Here is a 21,478-nt window from a genome sequence, read left to right on the forward strand (position 1 = left end):
GGAATGACAAGCTTGCAAATGGAGCAGAGCCGACCAAGCATAGTTCACTGTCAATCAAAGAGGAGCCCAATCATTCCATACCCGTCATTAAAATGTGATTCATTTGATGATTTCATTTCAAATAGCCGGGCAGCACTAGTTTATAGCGACAGAGAACATACGGTCCAATTGACAAACCATTTCTCGCGACAGGACTTGCGTGAGCCGCTCGCATGGCATATGTGAAAAAGCAAATATTAGAAAGCGGAGAATACAGGAGAAGGGTACAAAGACCCCGTTGGTTGTCGCTTGAGGGCTCTGGCCCACATCATTAGAAGCTTTATAAAAGTATAGCAGAAAAAGTGGCAGCAGCCCACCAAAAGAATTGCTCGCCGAGGAAAGAAAATTACTTTTCCCCTCTGCCCCCTTCAGCAAGATGAGGCAGCATTAGTGAAGGAGGTCTTCTTCACCAGCCAGCCAGCCAGCCAGCCAGCCAGCCAGCCAGCCAGCCAGCCAGGCAGCCAGCCAGCCAGGCAGGCATCCGAGGACTTTTGTGGCGGTAGTGAAAAAGCACAGCGTTGCACTCTTCTTACTTCTCCCATTCATTAAGCCAGCAGACCTTTGACCATGCCTTTGACAATGACGCAGCTTTCGCCCCTCGTTTGATGCTCTGTCCTGATGAAGAGGATGAAGAGGGAATTTTGAATAGGAAGGAGTTGCGTATAGAAGCCGAAGAGAACATCTTGTCTTTTCAAGTTTCCCTTCCCCCAGCTTTTTTTCCCAAATCTCATCCTCTCTCTGAGTCTGCTCGCATGATTGTCTGTGTGCAGTTAATTATCCAAAAGGAAAAGTTTGTACCTGTTGAAAAGCTATCCTTGGCTCGTTAATGCCGACAAAAAAGCATCCGTATAGCGGACACCACATGCTGTGGGAGCCTTTCAGATATGGCTCTAATAAGAATGCAGCGAGCTGAAAGCTCTTCTAAAGGCGCACGAGCGAGAAAAAGCTCCGTATGAGGGAGGAAAGAAAAGAAAGGGAGGAAGACATTTTTTACCTTCCCCTCTATAATTACTACAAATGAATAAAAGGCCGAAGAAATGGACATAAAGACTTTCCATCATGACGAAAAAAACGACTAGTGAAGGAAAAGCACAAGATCGTCATTTCCATTTACTGGACAAAAAGAGATTTTTTTTTTTTTTTTTTTACAACATCATGGCAGTAATAAGGCATTTGTGTGTGGCCATACCTGTGTACAATGACATTTGTGGGTTTAAAATGTACTAAAGCACTGTTCAAGAGAACCATTTGTGTCTTCTTTATATGCGTGCTTCACTTGAATACTATTTTTGGATGACGACTGACGTCTCTGACTTAACGCTCAATCATTTCAGGGCCTAATTGAACAAATCTGACTATTAAATCATTGAGGACTTGAATTTGTTGACTGTTTGATAAAGCCGAAAGCCGGTTCCCATTCTCTACGCTTTAGCTTGATGGCGGCTTGGAGCTGCTTGCCGCATATGGCAGTACGCCGCGCGTGACACTCCGACTCCCGCGGTAAGCCACGGCGGAAGGCCACCGCCAAAGCAAGTTGGTTCCGAAAAGAAAGTCCGCACCTACAATGCGGATTTGGTTTGGCCTTTCCTCGGATGCCGTTGTTACATGGCAACGTGACAAATTTGTTTAATGGCTACCTCCAAGCTAACGCAGCCCACAGTCATAGTCATTTAACACGGGTGGAAAGAAGGAAGTGACTTATGACCTCGCTAAAGCAATTCTTTCCATCAACAGCGGCAAACGAGGCCTTTTGAAGACTAGCATTACGAGCCGCCTGTGTCATTCTCCAGCCTTGCCATTCCGCGCGCGCCACGTCTGTCCTCTGACAATATGACCCGCATGACCGCAGTAGGACTAAAATAATGGAAGTCGACAATTGGACTCGTCTGCCGCATTGTGGGCAGCGTAAGAGGGAGGATGGAATATGCCAGTGTCTCGAGGGAGGAATATGCTGTAACTCCTATGTCAAGGCACACCTGCACCTGCTGAAACTCAACATAGAAACAACCATCCTCAACTCGCTCACAGAAAAATACCAGGACCGGACCTGCCTGGGAATTGTACGGCACAGAACTTCAGTTGCAGTATGCATATTCATTATATTTGGACAGTTTTAGGCGTGCAGCAAGGTAACCAAAAAAAAAGTTCTCCGAATGCAGCTGTAAACTACAACCCTCATAGTAGACTTGCACGCTGTCAAAAACAGCTGTTACATATTTGAAAACAAATTGGATGTATTGGCATTCTAGTGACGAGAAACGAAAATTGAGCGTTTGATTAGGTAAAAAAGAAAAAATGGAATTGACCTATTGAGGTTTGATCTTTTGTCGCAACAAGAACCGATTTGAGTTCAATGAGACTTTCAAGCACTTATCAATTCAGACGGCAATTCCAGAACTTCTACGCAAAGCAGATTAATTAACTTCAAGGCTAATACAATACATCTGAACCGTAAACATCTCACAAATTACCTCAGGGGAAGTGATTACAACTGTGGAAAACAATAAATCTATCAATGAATCTAATGAAGCTTAGGCCATGTCACTGGAGTTTGCTTCTCTTTGCTGTCTGTGGAATGTCAGGGCTTCATTGTTCAAATGTTAATCACAATGTGATACCACAGTCAGCAAATTTTCCTATATGGGGGGAAGGGGGTGGGGGTGGGGGTACAGTATGCTGATGGACCTGCCTGCCGATGAGAAAAGACACAAAACAGATCACATACCAGTGAGAGTTTTTGCCCAGGGAAGGAAACAACGCTTCAAATTTTGCACCCACATCAGGCTTGGCAAAAATGATTAATATTATATTAGTTCATTGTGGGATTTTTTTTATTTTGTGGTGCCCTCTAAACACATTCTCTAAAAAAAGCAGCCCTGGTTGGGAGGGCGGCCATTTTTATTTGACTTTCAAATTCGGCGTAGCTTTAACTTTAAAGCTGCCCAAACATGACCCACACAATACTATCATGTCAACACAAGTGATTTTCTTTCGGTCTTCTTACTTATTTACACTATGTCCCAGATGTGTTTTATTTAGCCGTACCATCAACCTTCTACTATGAAGAGTAAAGCATCATTTTGCCAGGCAAATTGTATTAGGATTTAGTTGTACTTTTCCAAGCGTTGGTTATGACATTTTCGAAAATAAAAAAATGACCCCGTTTTTGCATTCAGTTACTCTTGTTGACGGTACGTGTATCACTAAAAGAAAATGTTGGTTTTCTTAATTGATACATGACATCAATTGAATACATTGAATTGAAAAGCTATTGTAAAAGAGCAAAATCCCCTATTAAATGACATCTTAACATAGTGAAAGTCTCATTAATGTCTCTGGTAAGAATGGATGAGAAGTAGTAGTAGCGACCGAGCGAGCCTCAATGTGATGCTGATGATCCTCTCCTCTCCTCTCCTCTCCTCTCCTCTCCTCTCCTCTCCTCTCCTCTCCTCTCCTCTCCTCTCCTCTCCTCTCCTCTCCTCTCCTCTCCTCTCCTCTCCTCTCCTCTCCTCTCCTCTCCTCTCCTCTCCTCTCCTCTCCTCGCCCCTCCCCACAGAAGCCCTGATAATGGGCTGCTTCCATGGGAGCCGGGACCACAATGACAGAGCCGCTGATCCCGTCCAACACAATTTAATGTCAAAGACCGTGAACTCTATTTAACCATTTTATTTAATAGTAATTATTCTCATTTGCTGATGTGCTAACAGGACAGGTGGGAAACATCTCTAGGTAAGTTTCCTTATTTTACTTTTGTATCGATTGATATTATTTCACACATTGGTCATCAATTTCCTCATTTCAAAACACGTGGAATATAACTTACATTTTTAGTTTTCTCTTTGCAAAACTTGATGTTTGTTTGTTCAAAAATATTTGACAAGACAGACCGATCGATCGATCCATCGATGTAGGTTTTCTTCCACGTACGGTACGGCTGTCTGGTCGATGGAACATCACAGGTTTCTTCAAACGGAAAAATAATTGCCTATTTTCCTTTTTCACATCAGGCGATCCCCTTGGGAGCCACCTAGAATGGCATCAGAAAATGAACGAATCAAAAGTCATTAATTGAACGGATGATTTGGGGATTTGCGGCGGCAGGACACAATTGCAGCAGGGGCTCTCCGATAGGGGTACTTCAAGGGCTACGTGAGATTTGAAAATATATTTAAAAAGTAGCACCCAAACAAACAAACAAACAGAAAAAGAGCTTGATCGCAGCAATTTCCTCCCTGCCACCCAGAAGAACAAAAGCCTTTAGTGAATCACAAGCCCAGTCGGTGCCTTCAGAATTGAAAACGCTCAGTTTTAGTTGAGTGCAGCAGTGCCATATTGTGATTGTTGACACTTGCAAGATATTGTTGTCAAGTCTTCTTTTTAATTACTGAACAGATTTTTTTTTACAAATTTCTGCTTTTATTTCAAATGAATTTAATTATATTTGAAACTAGAACAACCATCCCAAAGAGGCCACTTTAATGTTACACGTGTACACATCTTTATTATCATAATGACACATTTTTAGAATAATGATATTATTATTCTTATTGTCTTCTTCTTTTTGAACATTTTTCATTTTCAAATAGTTCCACAGATCCCACTCACTACAAACGGATTCCCAAAAAAACACACTCAGATGGCACAACTCACTATGTAGTCTTTTTTTCATTGTAAAAGGCTTTGTGCTGGTTAGGAAGTACCTGGCTGGAAAAAATATTCCTGAGGGGGGTACGTGATCAAAAAAAAAAAAAAAAGAGGTTAAGAGGGAGGAAACAAGAAAACATCCAGAACAAATTGTTGGCTTTATAAACATATTCTTTTATAGTGTATAGTCGCACAAGTTGTGAGAGTAATAAAATTATTATTATTATTACTCTTATTATTTATGCCTTCTTGTTTTTTATATTGCCTCGTTTACTTGTATGTCTATGGTGTAATATGTCTTGTCACCGTGGGATAGAGAAAACGTCATTCCGATCCCTTTGTGTGTCTCGGCATGTGAAGACGTTGACAATAAAGCAGACTTTGACTTTGACTAATTGTTGGACGGAATTTGCACAAATCCGACAGACCCCACCTTTTTGTTTTTCTCTTTTAGGTGGAACTGCTGGGGAAGAAGCCCCCTAATAGTTCCGTCTGGTAATCAGGGAGGCGATTCAACATGCTCAAGACAGAGTCATTTTCCGCCAAAGGCTCGGTGGAAGAGAGGCGCAAGTCTCCGCTTTCAGGAGGCAAAGAGACGGCGGCGGCCTCTGGCAGCGGCTACGCGGAGGCCGGCTTTGGCCCGCAACGCTACTGCGGTCCGCCCAAGGCCAGCACAGATTCCACCACGACTCGCTCCTTCATTACGTACAGCCCCGGGGGGAGCATCTACGCCGCCCCGTCCGGCACGGCCAAATACCCGACATCTCTCCACTTGGGTTACCCCCCGAGCGCGGCTCTGCGCGGTCACTTCAGCCCGCCCTACCAGATGGGCCAGAGCCTCTACCCGCCGTATAGCGGTTCGGGCCCGGCTCTGGACGGGGCGGGCGCCAGGGCCCACGTCTATCTGTGCAAGCAGCCTCTGTGGCTCAAGTTTCACCGACACCAGACCGAAATGATCATCACCAAGCAGGGCAGGTCAGAGGACGCATGTACAAATGTATTGAAATAGATTCTGGTTTTGGTTCCGGTTCCGGTTCATAAACTGTGCAGAAAGCTTGAAAAGACTTTTGGCACTTTTTTTTGGCAGGCGAATGTTCCCGTTTCTGAGCTTTAACATGGCCGGTCTAAGCCTGACGGCGCACTACAACGTATTTGTGGAGGTGGCACTGGCCGATCCAAACCACTGGAGATTTCAAGGCGGCAAGTGGGTCACCTGCGGCAAAGCGGACAGCAGCAGTCAAGGTACTGCTCGCTCCCACGCCACAAATACCATCATTGGAGACGTAACGTCGGATCCGATCATTTCACAGGGAACAAATTGTACATGCACCCAGAATCTCCCAACACTGGGGCCCACTGGATGAGACAGGAAACCTCCTTCAGCAAATTGAAACTCACCAACAACAAAGGATCAACTCAAAGCACATCGCAGGTAAATCACTATGCAAATATGTCTTTTGAGAGAGATTAACTATATTCACTTTTGTCATTAATTCAAGCAACTAGAGAATAGAAATAGATTCGGGGGGAGATTGCAAGGTCGCAGCAATGAGCCGTTTGTATTTAGAGTGGCAACATTTCTCCAAATGAAACCACTTGTTGGTGCGGCCAACTTGAGGTTTTCACTCAATGCATTTCCGTTATGGTTTCGGTGTACTCACGGGCCAGCCTTTTCTTTTCTCGTTTCTTTTCTTTTCTTTTCCTTTTCTTTTCTTTTCTTTCACTTTGGACCGCCTTGGCTGGTTGAGTCCTGTCCACGACCGCCTCCCTCGCGCTGCACCTTGCGCGTCGTATAGTTTGACAGCTCGTTGTCGTTTCAGTTCACTCGGTCCATAGACGTGCCAAGAAGGCACTGGCATCAGACAATGCTCCAAAAAGGAAGCCTAAGAAGCTTTCAAGTAAGAAAGCAAACCCACTTGAACACAGCGTGGCCATGTGCGCGGACATGGTCAAAAAGTATCTATCCCGCCCCCTGCCTACCTTTCCGGGGCGTCCTTAATACTCAATCAGCCGTAACCATAGTAACCTCGTCCAACGTCCGGAACAACAACAAATCCAATTCACTTTCGACTAAATGGCCTCGAACCGTATTTATGTGTATGAATCGCCACATATATAAATGTATATGTGTCCGTTTTGCCATTTGAAAACGTATGCCTGCATCATTTCAAATGCAGTCGACGACCTCGTCGCATGATCCTCCATTCATTCCAGTCACATTGAAATCGACTCGCGGCTTTTACACACATAAAACAAACCATTTAAATAACTGAGCTCTTGCACAACGCCGTATCCTGAAAAATGCTGCCAAAAGAGTCGGCCCGTGGTTGAATGAAGAGAATTATAAATGTCATTAAAACAACTGCCGTTGGCACCGTCATTTTGTCACTCCGTCTCCGACTCCAGTCCTTGCACATGCACCACAGCCTTTTCAAATGATGACGATGTTTCATTGAAATAAAATCTCATTCAAATTTGAATACAAAAGCAGTTGGGTTGTTGTTGGCTTTTGTTTGTTTTGTTTTTTGCACCATAAAGACACGAGCAATTCGGAATTGTGTCAACTGTAGTAAGAGAAAGAATCATTGTTGTCGTCTGCAGATGATCGTCCTGCTGTCCTTACACAAGTATCAACCCAGGCTTCACATCGTGGAGGTGACCGAGAACGGTGTGGAGGATATCGACGTTGATGCAAAGACTCAGACCTTCGTATTTCCAGAGACCCAATTCATAGCCGTCACTGCTTACCAGAACACTGACGTGAGCAAGGAAACGTCGACAAACAAATGTTTCTCTGGATAAGTCCTTGGTCATAATGTATCGTTTCCCGCAAGATGATACACTACCTACTGTCATTGCTCCCATTCATTCTGTCCTATACTTTATCTGTAGATTACACAGCTGAAAATTGACCACAACCCTTTTGCCAAAGGATTCAGAGATAATTATGATTCGTGAGTATTGATTTGGATTTTCTGTTGCCAAATAGGATCCAAAAATAGAAGCATATTTTCCCTCCGTATTATTTGGCATCTTTTGATTCTTTTTCCCCATGCAGGCTTTTTTTTTTTTCTTTTCTTTTTAACAATCGACCGCCCGCCCGCCCGCCCGCCTGCCTGTCCTCTGCCGCATATTGATGAGCACTTGATTTTCTTTCAGGATGTATACAGCCTCAGACAACGAGCGCCTCACCCCTTCCCCGACGGACTCGCCTCGCGCTCACCAGATTGTCCCCGGTGCCCGTTACAACGTGCAACCCCTCTTAGGGGACCACCACTTTGTCAGCAACTTTCCACCGAGCCGATTGTACGACGGCGGCGGCGAGCGAGCCGTGCCTCAAAGCAACGGCCTCCTCTCGGCCGAAGACGGAGCCTCTCAGCGATGGTTTGTTACTACCCCCGTGCAACACGGGACGAGCGGCCACAAGTACGAGGGCGACTACTGCAGTTCCCTTCTCCCTTACGCTATGAAATCGCTTTCCGTGCCGCCGCCGGCGTCCCACCACCACGGCCTGAGTTACTTCCCAGACTCTCCGTTCAGCCATGACATGCATGCAAACGTGTGGGCCCCCCGGGGAGCGATGACTCCGAGTCTGCCTTGGTCGCCGAGGCCCGGTCTCACTGATGCGCACTGCGAGAAGGCGAAGGCCCACTTGGAGAATGAGCCGAGCGGTGCCGCCGGCTCCTGGGCAGAGCCACAGCCGCCTTGTCTTGCGCTCGACAAGAGCGACTCTTACGCGCCAGCTTGCAGCAAGCGAAGGCATTTGAGCACCAAGGACTCGGCCGTCGACATGAAAGGTGACGACGCGGCGTGTGTTTCCGCCGGCTCCCTTAGCAAGGACGCGCACTCGTCCAAAGCGATGGCCGCTTACTATTCGTTTTACACAGGTTAAGCGTAGTGTGCATGGCGTATGTGGTGTTTGTTTTTGTACTTCGACCTCATTTGTCTGCTATGATACGTGTTTTCTGATGACAAATGAAAGATGCCAGAAACGACCACATATAGTCATGTGTTGTCATTATTTACATAGCCATACCATGAAGTGACTTACAAATATGACTTTGCTTGCGCAATAGGTTGTGTTGAAGCATTTGAAGTATTTAACAACGTTTGGTATGTTGAATTCTAGAATCAATACATTACAGAATTGACATCTATCTCCATTGTGCTTTCCTGTTTATTCTCGACTGAAATCCAGTCTAAAATGTGTGCAGTGTCAAATGTGACGAACATGCTGTGCAGTGTAAACCTTGACGGACGGCACTCATTTGAGATTAAAAAGCCTTTGTCCGAAAAGGGTCGTACGTTTCTCAAAGATCAGACTCCGGTCTCATCTCATGTGTCAAGCTGTCCAGAGAGAAAGCTGATCGTGCGTGCGTGCGTACAGTAGACTTCTGGAGAAACGTGTCGCTTATTGGGACTTAGGGGTAGCGTCGCAGGTAGGCTGTCGTTGGAAATACAAAAAGATCCAGTGGCTCCCTCTGCTGGCTACTTGATGACATTACTTTTACGTGATAAAGTGCAGAATGCGTTCTATTCTTGTGCAGGCCAATATTTTAAAGTATAACACAATGTCAACCTCACACAGATGGCCAACTGGAGTTAAATAATAAAACATTTCGTTCTCTCTCAGCACTTCGATTGCAATAAGGGTAGTAAGAGACATCACCTGACGTCTGTAATGACACAAGAAAACAGCAACGATGAACTTGAGTCGATATTTTATATATAAATTAGGGCTTTATGCATTGCTGCGGGAGGAGAAAATATACAAAACACTTTGTAATATTGCATGACATTTACATGTGAATTTGACCCATTTTCAATAAGTTACAAATGCTTTGTCTTGAATAAAAAATAGAGATCTTTACAAAACATCTGTATATGTACACACAACAGGATTCCTGTACTCTCAAACACGTCACTCGAGTACGGTCATGTTTGAAGATCTGAACCTATTTGTCCTCGGTCATGTTTGAAGATCTGAACCTATTTGTCCTCTGCTTTCGTCAGATGCAAGTCCTCAACCATAAGAAATATGCGCTTTGCAAAATAGATTACATATTGATAATACAAGACCAAAGAATTCCATCGAGTATCAAAACTGTATCAATGTACAAAAAATAACAGCAATGACGGAGGTACAAAGTACTGATCACCTCTGAACAAACAAACATGCGGTTGAAACACGAATGTCGCGCAGAGCAGAAGCTCAGCATTTGACTACACAGCACAGAGTTTGTCGACGAATGCGTCAAATGAAAACGTACGCGTGGATGTATACAGTATTAAAGGCACTGCGATGGCGTAGAAAGGGGCAACGAAAACGGATGGAAAACGTACCCATGGCGCTCCACATCTTTGTTCGTGTTGGTAGGACAATTGTTGGCGGCAGCTGATCAATGAACGAGATCAAAGCCTTGGACTCATGGACGCTTGGTAAAGGTGCTGAGTGGGGCAGCAAATGTGGACATGAAAACAGAATTGAACAGCTGGCACCGCAGTGACTAAATGACGCAAAACCATGAGACCAGAAGCTCTTGTCTCAACACTCACAGAGTGTAGCTAGCTAGCTAGCCCCTCTTTGTCACCAACAGTATAAGAAGGCCAGGAGGCATTTGCGTCTCTTACCTGCCTGCCACTGCAAATGGCAAGGGAGCGAGCGAGCGAGCGAGCGAGCGAGCGAGCGAGCTCAGGATTGGTGAAAGTGGATGTGCTTTGTATGTCTGAGCAGCTCAACCAGAAAAATAAAAGCAAGATACTATTAAGTCCTTCCTGGGGGGCGAGCTGGCGAGCGGATCAAACCATGGTGCAGATGGTGTTGAGGCTGGGGTCGAAGCGGACCACTTTCCCCTCGGCGGCGGCGGCGGCGGCGGCGCCGCCTTTTGCGCCGCTGTTGTACATGGGATTCTCAAACGTGGCCTGTCCGTTGTTGTTCTCGTGCACGGAGCATCCCGTGTACTGCGCTTTGTCCGTTTTCCTGCGGTAAAGAGTTGAGAAACAGCGTCCCGATTAGCCTTCCCACCCAATCAGCTTGCTCGCTGCACTAGGCTAGACGAGGAATGATCAGCAGTGATTACTGTTGAAAGGAGCGCCGCACCGTGCACCGCTAACAAACAGATAGACCGGACCGCACCGTCCAGACGCAAACCCGATGAGATCGCACTCGATAACAAGTTAACCACTATTGCACATGATTGCTTTAAAGAAGCTGACTACGTATTATTGCTTTCAATCTTGCAAGAAAAATGGATGGTACACATCCACTACCTTTGCTTGTAGACGTAAAAGGCCAGTCCAGCTAAGATGAGAGCAAAGAAAGGCACGAGGATGGCGACGGCAACAGAACTGCTCTTGGTGGATGTGTTGACTTCGGGGCTGCTGAACGTAAAATTCTCTCTCACATTCAAACCTGGGAAATGGCCAATAGAAACATGAGGTTGCAATAGAAACATGAGGCTGCAATAGAAACATGAGGCTGCAATAGAAACATGAGGTTGCAATAGCGCGTCGCGTTCAAAGCTTTGGGGTCAGCCGGACAATTGAGTTTTTTCTCACGCATATTTGCAAAGACGTACCGAGTCTCTGAAGGCCAAACTGTCCATAGTCTTTACCCTGTATGAAGCCTTGGTACACAAAGCCGCTGCCCTCGGGCTCAGCTGAAACCTGTCAAATTAGAGGCACAGACAAAGACATGCACTCTTGACGCTTGCTCGGGCGGGTGGCAAACACGGAAAACATGGAGAATAGCGGCCCTCGCCTCCGCAGCGCCCGAGCAATAGCACATCGTCTAATACACACGGCTGCGGTGTCCTTCAGCGAGACAGCCGTCCTCTGAACTACTTCCTTCCCCGCCCAACAGCGTATGTTTGCACCGTCAAATTTGGTTGGGAATTTTGTCCAGCCCAAGGCCTGCCTCGTTGCCGTAGCCCACAGCGAGAGAGAACCTTCGTTTTCATCATAGTCAGCCTTTGTTTATTCTTTTTGGGTCCAGTCAGCTTCTCCCAATGCACTTACAAATCCTTCCATGGACCAGGTCGCCGCCGTGATCCGACTCAAGGAGCTGTGGGCCAGCGCTCTCATGCGGTACAGCGCAAGCGTCAGTCGCGCCTCCTGGTGCTTGTACATCCCTTTGGAAGAAGAGAGAAACATTTCTGATGGGAATTTCATGGATTGAAATGAGGAATGAATTTGCCAACATTTTCTCCTGAGGTCACACAGCGGGCGGGCAGCCTTAATGCTTGCTGCGGGCCAGGGAGAAGACATTTGCATGCCTCTGTCAACAAGGCTTGAAAAGAAAGGCAAGGAAAAAGGAGAAAACTGTCACTGAGCAGCTTGTCAAGCCATGGAGACATCTCACGCGGGAGCTACTGTTGCCATTGACTGATGGACAGTGTGAAAGCCACACACGGACGGACGGACGGACGGACGGACGGACGGACGGACGGACGCAGCAATGGGCGGAGGAAAGTGATTTACTCACCAGAGAGAAGAAACTCCACGCAACTGTCGTTTAAAGTGACGTTGACTTTTCCTGTTGTTGTATTAAAGCTCGTGACTGTCATGGTCATCGGCTGCTTGTGTTCCTTGTAATGGTAGGAGCCTTTCCACACGAAATTGGGAGCAAACACGTCCTCAGGAACTTGTGGAAAAGAGATGCATTCTTTTTCACAGAATCATTTCAATCGTGAAGGTGTACATGCGATCCATTTACAGATACATACTAGCCATTTCACAACAAAGCGCCTGCCACAACATAGAACTAGACTTTAGAGTTTGGTCTGATTTGGTCTCCCGGAGACAAGATTTCACCAACAATGCATCGAGAGCTTAACATACAGTTGCAGATGAGCCAGTTTGAGAAAAAAGCCGGAGAATGAACTCACCATTTATTTTAGGGCTTGGTGTGCCAGGTATTTGTTGGACAGTTTTTTCCTGTGATTTGGACCCAGCTGCAGAAGACAACCAATATATCACAAAGATGGCGGCGGGACTTCACTGACTGCACCATGGAGAGACTAAAAATAGGGCATGCAAACATGGGGCATAATAGGGCTCCGCTGCTAATTGCTGGTGCCTTTTTTCTGGCCTAGCACACCTACCTCTGCACACGGGCACCTTGCCAGTCCAGCTGCCATCAGAGCGGCAGAAGCGGTGCTCCGAACCCCCGGAGAGGAAGTATCCGGGCTGACAGGTGTATACCAGGGTGTAGCCGTGGGAGGCCAGCTCCAGGCCCGCCACGTCCGAGTTGGCCGGATTCCGCGGCTGCTTGCATGAATGAGCTGGATAGATAGCAGGAAGAGGAGGGAAAGCAATCTTTTGTTGCACACTCATCCTCATCAACATTTGCTTTCAAAGGGACTTGCGTGACGCACACACAAGTACTTACGGATACAGGTAGGCTGGGCGCCGGTCCACGTGAGATCTGGTAAACAGAGGCGGGTGATGGAGCCCTGCAGGATGTGTCCCTGTTGGCACTGAAAGTCCACTCTGCTGCCCACCTGAGCACAAAAAAAACTCAATTGGTGATGCAAAAGCCATCTTTCAAACGATTGCCCATTCATATGCCAACCACTTGTGCGGAGTGAGTGTCGTCATCCTTTTTCTTTGGTGGTTCAATATGCATTTGTCAGCAAATCAAGACAAATTGCCCTACTATTTGCATAACACTGATGTGATGCTGCTTTAAAAGGCTGAAAGGAACCTTACCTTAAAACCCGTTGTGTAATTCATGAAGCCATGTTCAGGTACTCCTGGATTTTCACATGTGGTTCTTGTGGGTTCTGAAACAAATAAATGGTGTCCAGGACGAGGAGCATTAGCTGAGTGGTGAGACAAAACCAGTAAAGCAATGGATGATCAACAAATAAGCGTTATAATTGTGAGGTATACTGGCAGGTCATGTAGATATAAAAAGGAGGCGAAAGCAAAAGCAAATGAAACAAAAAGAAACAAACCAAATCAGCTTTTCGCTTGTGTCTTTTTATTCGATTTATTTTTTATTTTATGCACTGATGGGTTGGCACTTTTTAAATTTCGTTGTACGTGTGACAATGACAATCAAGATATATTCTGTTCTATTCTGTTCTGTTCTATTCTATTCTATTCTATTCTATTCTATTCTATTCTATTCTATTCTATTCTATTCTATTCTATTCTATTCTATCATGGCCTGTTAGTTGCGGATACTTTTCTTGGGGTTTCAGGAGGATAGACATGAATGTTTGGTACCAATGCAGCGAGGCTGAGAGCCACTCCAGGTGCCATCCTCCCGGCACATGCGTCTCGTTGATCCCACCAGCACGTAGGGAGCAACGCAGTTAAATGTCACCTCGGACTTAAAGATGAAGCTGGGCCCTTCTCGCCGGCCTTTGGCGGGCGTGCCGGGATCTCCGCAGAACTTGGCTGCGAATTTGAGATGAAAAGAATCCGTTCACCTTTTTGTCACTTGTGTCCTGGCCATGTCCACAAGCTGCCTGTGTGCATGCGCCTGTCTTTCTTTCATGCGAAGCGCCAACGTTGGGCTCGCTTCCTCGAAACGCCATTCAAACAGCATCGCGTTTGCGTCCCGACCCCTCTCTCGATGAGGTTGTTACTCACGCAAGCACTGAGGAAGGTCTCCGCTCCACGTCCCATTGCCCGCGCAGGTGACAACGGCGGGGAAGGACAGCTCGTAGCCTGACACACAGCTGTAACTCACGCTGGTTCCCCATTCCCACACGGAGCCCTCCAAAACACTGTGAGGGATGGAGGGTGGTCTCGCACAGGTCACCACTGTGGAAAGAAAACACAACGCTAGAACCAAGGCTGGGCAGCAAAAAACACAACAACAACAACAACAACAACAAACGAGCATGGCAAGAAGTCAAACGCCTGCTTTAGTGTCAATTTCTTCACATGCCAAGACACACAAAGAAATCGAAATGACGTTCCCACTATCCCACGGTGACAAGACATCAAAGTCAAAGTCTGCTTTATTGTCAACGTCTTCACATGCCGAGACACACAAAGAGATGGAAATCACGTTTTCTCTATCCCGCGGTGACAAGACATATTACACCATAGACATACAAGTAACATACATAGTACGCAATATACGTACATACAACTCCAAAAATAAAAACAAGAAGGCACAAACAATGAATAAATAAGAGGGAGGAATAAATAATAAATAAACAAATAACACAATAACCCTTGTTGTGCACAATGCCATGCCATTGGCCGGGAGTCCAACTTACCCTTGCATGTCGGAATGGGACCGGCCCACGTGCCATTATGGGTACAAGTCCTGGTGACATTGTGGTGCCCTCCGATCATCACAAAACCCGGCTGGCACATAAAAAGGACGTTGTGGCCCACGGCGGTGTCATCGCCAAATCTAAGCCCGTTCGCTGGGACTCCTGGCTCGCCGCACGTGATCACTGGAAGAAATCAGAAAATGCCGTCGGTCGTCCCAGAACAAAAGTCAAAGTCAAAGTCTGCTTTCTTGTCCATTTCAATGCCACTATGGCAGTGACTCAATTCATTGCGTAACCGTCAGTGCCATGTCAATTAGTCTGCGAGTGCCTTTGCACACGTGCGATACGCCTATTTTGCTAAGAAACAACCTTGCTCACATGCATATAGAATTGAGTTCTCCACAGATGTACTCATGGAATTTGTTCAAACTGAGCACATAGCATCTTATAATCAGAGATCATTTATTTCACCTAAAGATAAACAGCAGAATGTGCTTACTGGTTTTGTTTTTTCTTTTGAATATTGTGCAGCTGACAAACTTTGAAAGTGAATTCAACACCATTTGGTGCAGACGATACTCACTTGTGCAGTTGGGCGCTATACCGGACCAGGTGCCATTAGCAAGACATTGGCGTGACGGCTGGCCTGAGAGGAAATAGCCTTCCATACAAGAATAAGCAATGGAGTGGGAGAAGGTTGTACCATCCACGCGGGAAACGCGGCCATGAGCAGGCGTTCCCGGGTTCGCGCACTGCACGGCTGCGAGAAAAGGTGAAAGGCGAGAGAGAAATTGGGCATTCGTTGTGGATAAAAAGAGCCGCCGTTCCAGAATAGGTTCAAATAGTCAATCAAAGGAGCCAAGTCGGATGTTGTTGTTTTTTAAATGCCTACAGTGCAATGGAACCGTGGTTAGAGCACGCCGAGCAGAAAGTGGCTTGACTTTAGACTCTCTTTAGTTTAGACGACGCAAAAGTGACCCCCCAAAAATGACAAACTTTGCCTTTTTTTTTGCTCTCTCAAATTTGAAGGGGTGCCTGGGATCGCTCCGGGCAGTTTCGGCTAGCTGCATTAAATGTTGTTGTTGTTGTTGTTGTTTTCTGAAGCCTTCTCTGCAACTATTGCAAAGAAAACACCTGGGAGCGATGATGGGAGTTCCCTTACGTTTGCAGAACGGTTGTCTGCCTGACCACGTCCCATTGGGGAAGCAGATTCTCTCGGCTGAGCCGTACAACGTGTGTCCCACGGCGCAGGTGAATCGCACCTTGCTTCGCACTTTGAAGTTGCCTGCCTCCCTGCTGGCGTGAGCAGGCGTGCCGGGATCCCCGCAGGTTCCCACCGTGTTGCCTGCGGTGAGAGAGAACCCGACGGAGAAATGAGGGCAAAAAAGGCAAGCTGACGTCCACTTTGCTTCAGTGTACACACACTCACAGATGAACCCTTTTGGTCTGTAATACTGGATGTTTGAGCGGTAGGCGGGTTAGGTCGACCCCACCCCAAAGTGGTTGTTATGTATTGACTTGGAAGTGTTGTTTCTCGTTTGCATATTGCATTGTTTGGTATGCTCTACTTTTTGTTGCCCTTCTCCGTGCGGTGTGGAGGTGTGATTGGTCAGCGGATGAATATCATTGTGATGAGGCTTGTTCAGGAAATAAAAACACGCTAACAAAAGTAACGTGAATCTGTGCTCTTTACAAAGGTTATGTAAGAGAATAAACATAACAAAATTGGCGACGAGACTTAAAAAGGACCCTACAAATGCGGAGGTGGACCGGACACAAGTGAATAGTGCTTCATGGACTTGGTTGTGTGGACGTAAGTTTCGTCTGCTCGCCCCGAATTCTGCTCTGATCAAGCAAGCCGGAGGTGAGGACGGGTGTCGCTCAGGACCAAGGTAAAAGTGAACGGACGCCAAGAAAAGTGAAAAAAAAATAATAAAATGTCCGGAATCTTGGGAAATATGGACATATTTGACAGTTCGGTAGAAGACTGGACAACTTATGTGGAAAGAGTTGAGCAGTACTGCCTAGCTAATGAGATACAGGACGAAAGAAAAGTAGCTGTCCTACTCAGTGTCATGGGCGCCAAAATGTATAACTTACTCCGCAGCCTGGTCGCCCCAGCTAAACCGGCAGACAAAACATTTGATGAAATAATGCAGATAATGAAAAGTCATCTAAACCCAGCTCCATTGGTGATTGCTGAGCGCTTTAGATTTCACAAGAGAAACCAGTCAAGGACGGAGACGGTGTCAGAGTACATCGCAGAACTGAGGAAACTGGCCGAACACTGTCAGTTCAGAGACGGACTTTCAGATGCTCTGAGGGACAGGTTCGTGTGCGGGCTGCACAACGAGAGCATTCAGAAACGGCTTTTGACGGAGGACAAACTCACCTTGCAACGAGCAGTGGAAATAGCTGTTTCAGCGGAGACAGCAGCAAGGGATGCGACGGAGCTTCAAGGTAAAAACGCAGCCACAAGCTCTGTGTTTAAACTGCACACCAAACGGCATAATACCAAAGCAAAGCCCTGTTTCAGATGCGGTAAACAGTCACATGACCCCGCAGAGTGTTGGTTTAAGGATAAAGACTGCCGACAATGTGATAGAAGAGGGCACATACAGAAGATGTGTAAATCAAAGTACAGTAATGCAAAAGATAAACACAATATAAGAAAAGGACAAAAATTGCACAAAGTAGCACAGACAGATTCTGACAGTTCAAGTGAGGAAGAATTGGCTTGTTTAGGGCTGTGTGCTACAGAAGAGAATGACGGTGATGTGATTTGGCTGACACCAAAAATTAATGGAGTGCCATTAAAAATGGAACTGGACACAGGGTCAGCACTGTCGATCATATCATTCAACGACTACAAGAAAATGTTCCCAGACACTAAACTGTCACGCACCAGTGTAAAACTGAAGACATACACAGGAGAAAAGGTTGCACCACTGGGAAAACTCAAAGTGAAAGTGAAATACAGAAACCAAAAGTGCAATCTTGAGCTGTTCGTCCTTAAAGAGGGAGGTGTACCACTATTTGGTCGTAGATGGCTACGACAAATCAAGCTTAACTGGCATGAAATAAAGTCCATGCACATAGCCTCCAAACAGCTCACAGACATGAAGTTAACTGAGATACTGGATAAACATGCACATGTGTTCAGCGAAGGCATAGGAACAATGAAACACATCAAAGCACGTCTCGAGCTGGAAGAAGGTGCAAAAGCAAAGTTTCATAAAGCACGCCCTGTTCCATATGCGCTACGCCCAAAAGTTGAAGCTGAGCTGCAAAATCTCATGGATCAAGGAATAGTATCCAAAGTGGACTGGTCTGAGTGGGCTACACCAATCGTACCTGTTGCAAAGAAATCTTCAGACAAAGTGCGCATTTGTGGTGATTTCAAAGTAACTGTTAACCCTGTCATGCATGCGGACCAGTATCCACTCCCTCGCATCGATGACATTTTTGCATCTCTAGCAAATGGTGAGCACTTCACAAAGATTGACCTCGCACAAGCATATCTACAGATGGAAATGGATGAAAGTTCACGCAAGTACCTCACCATAAATACTCACAAAGGACTATACCAATACAACCGGCTTGTATTTGGTATTACAAGTGCCCCTGCGATATGGCAACGTGCAATGGACCAAGTGCTACAAGGAATCCCAGGTACTCAATGTTACTTGGATGATATTATTGTTACTGGTTGGGACAAAGATTCACACTTGCAAAACTTGAATGCAGTTCTAACAAAACTGGAAGAATATGGTCTAAAAGCAAACAAAAAGAAATGTGAGTTTTTCAAGGAGTCCATTGAGTATTGTGGACACAAAATAGACAAGCACGGACTTCACAAAACGCAAGACAAAATTGAAGCTGTAGTAAAATCTCCACAACCAGAAAATGTCAGCCAGTTACGCTCATTTCTTGGCCTTGTTAACTATTATCACAAGTTTTTGCCAAACCTTTCCACTGTGCTGCACCCACTGAATGCACTACTGCACCAAAAGGCAAAGTGGGACTGGACTAAAGACTGTGAACAGGCATTTACAAAGGCAAAGGAACTCATTATTTCAGACAAGGTGCTCACACACTTTGATCCAAAGCTTCCCCTATGTCTAGCCTGTGACGCTTCACCTTATGGCATTGGTGCAGTTCTATCTCACAAAATGACTGATGGCTCTGAACGCCCCATTGCCTTTGCATCACGCTCTTTATCACCAGCAGAGCGTAATTATGCACAGATTGACAGAGAAGCTTTAAGCTTAGTGTGGGGTGTTAAGAAGTTTAACCAATACCTGTATGGAAAACACTTCATGCTGATTACAGATCACCAGCCTCTTGTTTCCATTTTCAGTCCAAAGAAAGGTGTTCCTGCTATGGCTGCCGCTCGTTTACAACGTTGGGCTCTCTTTCTTGGAGCACACACCTATACCATAGACTATAAAGGGACGAAACTACACGGAAATGCAGATGGTCTCTCTCGCCTTCCTCAACCACTGACAGAGAAGGCTACTGATCCTGCTTTAAATCTTCACATGCTGCAAATGGAACCACTTCCGGTGACTTGCGCTCAAATAAGCAAAGAAACAAGAAACGACCCTCTGCTATCTCGAGTGTATGACTTAACTGTTAATGGCTGGCCAATGCATGCAGATACTGAACTTAAGGACTATTTCACCAGAAAAGACCAGCTTACTGTGTCCCAAGGATGTGTCCTGTGGGGGTCACGCGTTGTTGTACCTCCCAAACTGCGATCCAAAGTTCTAAACTCGCTGCATGATGGGCACATGGGGGTAGTTAAGATGAAGAGTCTTGCTAGAAGTTATGTGTGGTGGCCTGGCCTTGACAACCAAATTGAAACTCTGGTCAAAACATGCAGAGGATGTCACCAGACTCAGCGCTCACCTCAGATTGCCCCTGTCCACACTTGGGAATGGCCTGTTGCCCCATGGCAACGCATTCACATTGACTATGCTGGACCTTTCATGGATCACATGTTCCTTATTGTGGTCGACGCTCATTCGAAATGGCCCGAGGTTTTCACTGTAAAGAAAGCAACTACAACTGTAACAGTGAACCAGTTACAGATGCTTTTTGCACGTACAGGATACCCTCTTCAGCTTGTAAGTGACAATGGTACCCAGTTTACTAGTGAGGAGTTTCAGATCTTCCTGAAAAGCAACGGAATAAAACACCTTACTTCTGCTCCTCACCACCCTGCAACGAATGGACTTGCTGAACGTTTTGTACAAACTTTCAAACAGTCGATGAAAGCCAGTAGGAGGGAGGAAGTTCCACTACAGCAGAAAATCGCCAACTTTCTGCTAGCCTACAGAAACACTCCACATACTACTACTGGACAGTCACCTGCAATGTTGTTCATGGGAAGAAACCTAAGATCTCGTTTAGATCTCCTGAAACCTGACATCCGAGAACATGTTTCAAACAGACAATGTTCACCAACTCAGTTACAAAGGAAACTAAGATCATTTGACATCGGACAAAAAGTATTGGCAAGAGACTATCGTAACCAAGGCGACAAGTGGCAACATGCGGAAATTTTGACACAAACTGGACCACTCTCATATACAGTGAGTGTTGAGCCTAATGTCGTCTGGCGCAGACATGTTGACCAGCTTTTGGACGCATCACCTGGAAATGCCGCTACTCAAACTACGACACCTACTGACCCACAAAACCCTAAGGACAGTACTCCAGCCTCTGACATCACCCCTGAGGAAAACATGTCCACACCGGAGCTAATGGACATACACAAACCAATGACAAACCTACCTGATCCTCCTGGACGCAGATATCCTGAGAGGGTTCGCAAACCACCAGACAGACTTGATTTATAAATGTTGAAAAGAAACAAATGTTCTTTAAAAGAAAAAAAAAAAAAAAAAAAGTTGTTAATATTTGATGTTGAAAATTGTTGTGAATTTTGAAATGCCTCTAAAAAGAAAAGTATACACTTAATAGCACATAGAAACATAGTACTATTATTTTTTTATTTGATGATTATTGGTGCATCAAAGCTGGAAGAGAGGAATTGTTATGTATTGACTTGGAAGTGTTGTTTCTCGTTTGCATATTGCATTGTTTGGTATGCTCTACTTTTTGTTGCCCTTCTCCGTGCGGTGTGGAGGTGTGATTGGTCAGCGGATGAATATCATTGTGATGAGGCTTGTTCAGGAAATAAAAACACGCTAACAAAAGTAACGTGAATCTGTGCTCTTTACAAAGGTTATGTAAGAGAATAAACATAACAGTGGTCGCCAACCAATCGCATGGAGAAACCACCATCACAATCACAATCACGCCTAAGGATAATTCAGAGTGCTCGATTGGCCCGAGGTTGCTGAATAGGCTGAGCTATTGTACATTCCTTTTGTTTGATTTAGATGACCTCCAAAGATATTGCAGTCCAACTTTTGACACATTTGACAGACCCGATGGATTCCGGAGATTTCTAAACAAGTCCTTTGTCTTGCATTGGCCTATGCCTTAAGCTGTGGAAAGTTTTTGATGCCTGTCCCACAGTGTCTCAC

General features: G+C 45.7%; 3 protein-coding genes across 5 annotated transcripts in view; 2 read left to right on the forward strand and 1 right to left on the reverse strand.

The window, feature by feature from the left end:
- The first annotated feature begins 5,200 nt into the window (after positions 1 to 5,200).
- eomesb (eomesodermin homolog b) lies at positions 5,201 to 8,575 on the forward strand. Its single transcript, XM_061289031.1, has 6 exons — positions 5,201 to 5,658; positions 5,771 to 5,925; positions 5,994 to 6,115; positions 7,285 to 7,443; positions 7,576 to 7,637; positions 7,843 to 8,575. The coding sequence occupies exons 1-6, from the start codon at positions 5,201 to 5,203 to the stop codon at positions 8,573 to 8,575; spliced, it is 1,689 nt and encodes a 562-aa protein (XP_061145015.1).
- Positions 8,576 to 9,402: 827 nt separating this feature from the next.
- The window catches only part of LOC133160645 (CUB and sushi domain-containing protein 3-like), a 48,504-nt gene continuing 36,428 nt past the window's right edge, over positions 9,403 to 21,478 (reverse strand). Inside the window, exons 57-70 of the mRNA XM_061288493.1 lie at positions 16,084 to 16,266; positions 15,505 to 15,681; positions 14,922 to 15,104; positions 14,284 to 14,457; positions 13,915 to 14,088; positions 13,393 to 13,466; positions 13,073 to 13,184; positions 12,786 to 12,965; positions 12,570 to 12,635; positions 12,167 to 12,325; positions 11,701 to 11,813; positions 11,262 to 11,349; positions 10,954 to 11,095; positions 9,403 to 10,663 (exon numbers count right to left, since the gene is read on the reverse strand). Coding sequence (XP_061144477.1) covers positions 10,483 to 10,663; positions 10,954 to 11,095; positions 11,262 to 11,349; positions 11,701 to 11,813; positions 12,167 to 12,325; positions 12,570 to 12,635; positions 12,786 to 12,965; positions 13,073 to 13,184; positions 13,393 to 13,466; positions 13,915 to 14,088; positions 14,284 to 14,457; positions 14,922 to 15,104; positions 15,505 to 15,681; positions 16,084 to 16,266 — 2,006 coding nt within the window. The 3' untranslated portion in view covers positions 9,403 to 10,482. The remainder of the gene's footprint in view (positions 10,664 to 10,953; positions 11,096 to 11,261; positions 11,350 to 11,700; positions 11,814 to 12,166; positions 12,326 to 12,569; positions 12,636 to 12,785; positions 12,966 to 13,072; positions 13,185 to 13,392; positions 13,467 to 13,914; positions 14,089 to 14,283; positions 14,458 to 14,921; positions 15,105 to 15,504; positions 15,682 to 16,083; positions 16,267 to 21,478) is intronic.
- On the forward strand, positions 16,423 to 21,145 carry LOC133160644 (uncharacterized protein K02A2.6-like). Of its 3 annotated transcripts, none has more exons than XM_061288490.1 (2): positions 16,423 to 17,381; positions 18,399 to 21,145. In XM_061288490.1, exons 1-2 carry the CDS (start codon positions 16,859 to 16,861, stop codon positions 20,783 to 20,785), a joined length of 2,910 nt encoding a protein of 969 aa, XP_061144474.1. In that variant the 5' UTR covers positions 16,423 to 16,858; the 3' UTR covers positions 20,786 to 21,145. The 3 variants fall into 3 exon arrangements, with proteins under 3 accessions (XP_061144474.1, XP_061144475.1, XP_061144473.1); XM_061288491.1 differs by having other exon boundaries at positions 19,282 to 21,145; XM_061288489.1 differs by having other exon boundaries at positions 16,580 to 16,813; positions 17,134 to 21,145.

This window comes from Syngnathus typhle, linkage group LG10 (genome assembly GCF_033458585.1).
Source record: "Syngnathus typhle isolate RoL2023-S1 ecotype Sweden linkage group LG10, RoL_Styp_1.0, whole genome shotgun sequence".
NCBI classification, from domain to species: Eukaryota; Metazoa; Chordata; class Actinopteri; order Syngnathiformes; family Syngnathidae; genus Syngnathus; species Syngnathus typhle.

Coding starts and splice junctions, on each gene's coding strand:
- eomesb (XM_061289031.1), top strand. CDS start 5,201: ATGCTCAAGACAGAGTCATTTTCCGCCAAAGGCTCGGTGGAAGAGAGG. Junction 5,926..5,993: donor AGCGGACAGCAGCAGTCAAG/GTACTGCTCGCT, acceptor ATCATTTCACAG/GGAACAAATTGTACATGCAC. Junction 7,444..7,575: donor CTGCTTACCAGAACACTGAC/GTGAGCAAGGAA, acceptor CTTTATCTGTAG/ATTACACAGCTGAAAATTGA.
- LOC133160644 (XM_061288489.1), top strand. CDS start 17,546: ATGTGTAAATCAAAGTACAGTAATGCAAAAGATAAACACAATATAAGA.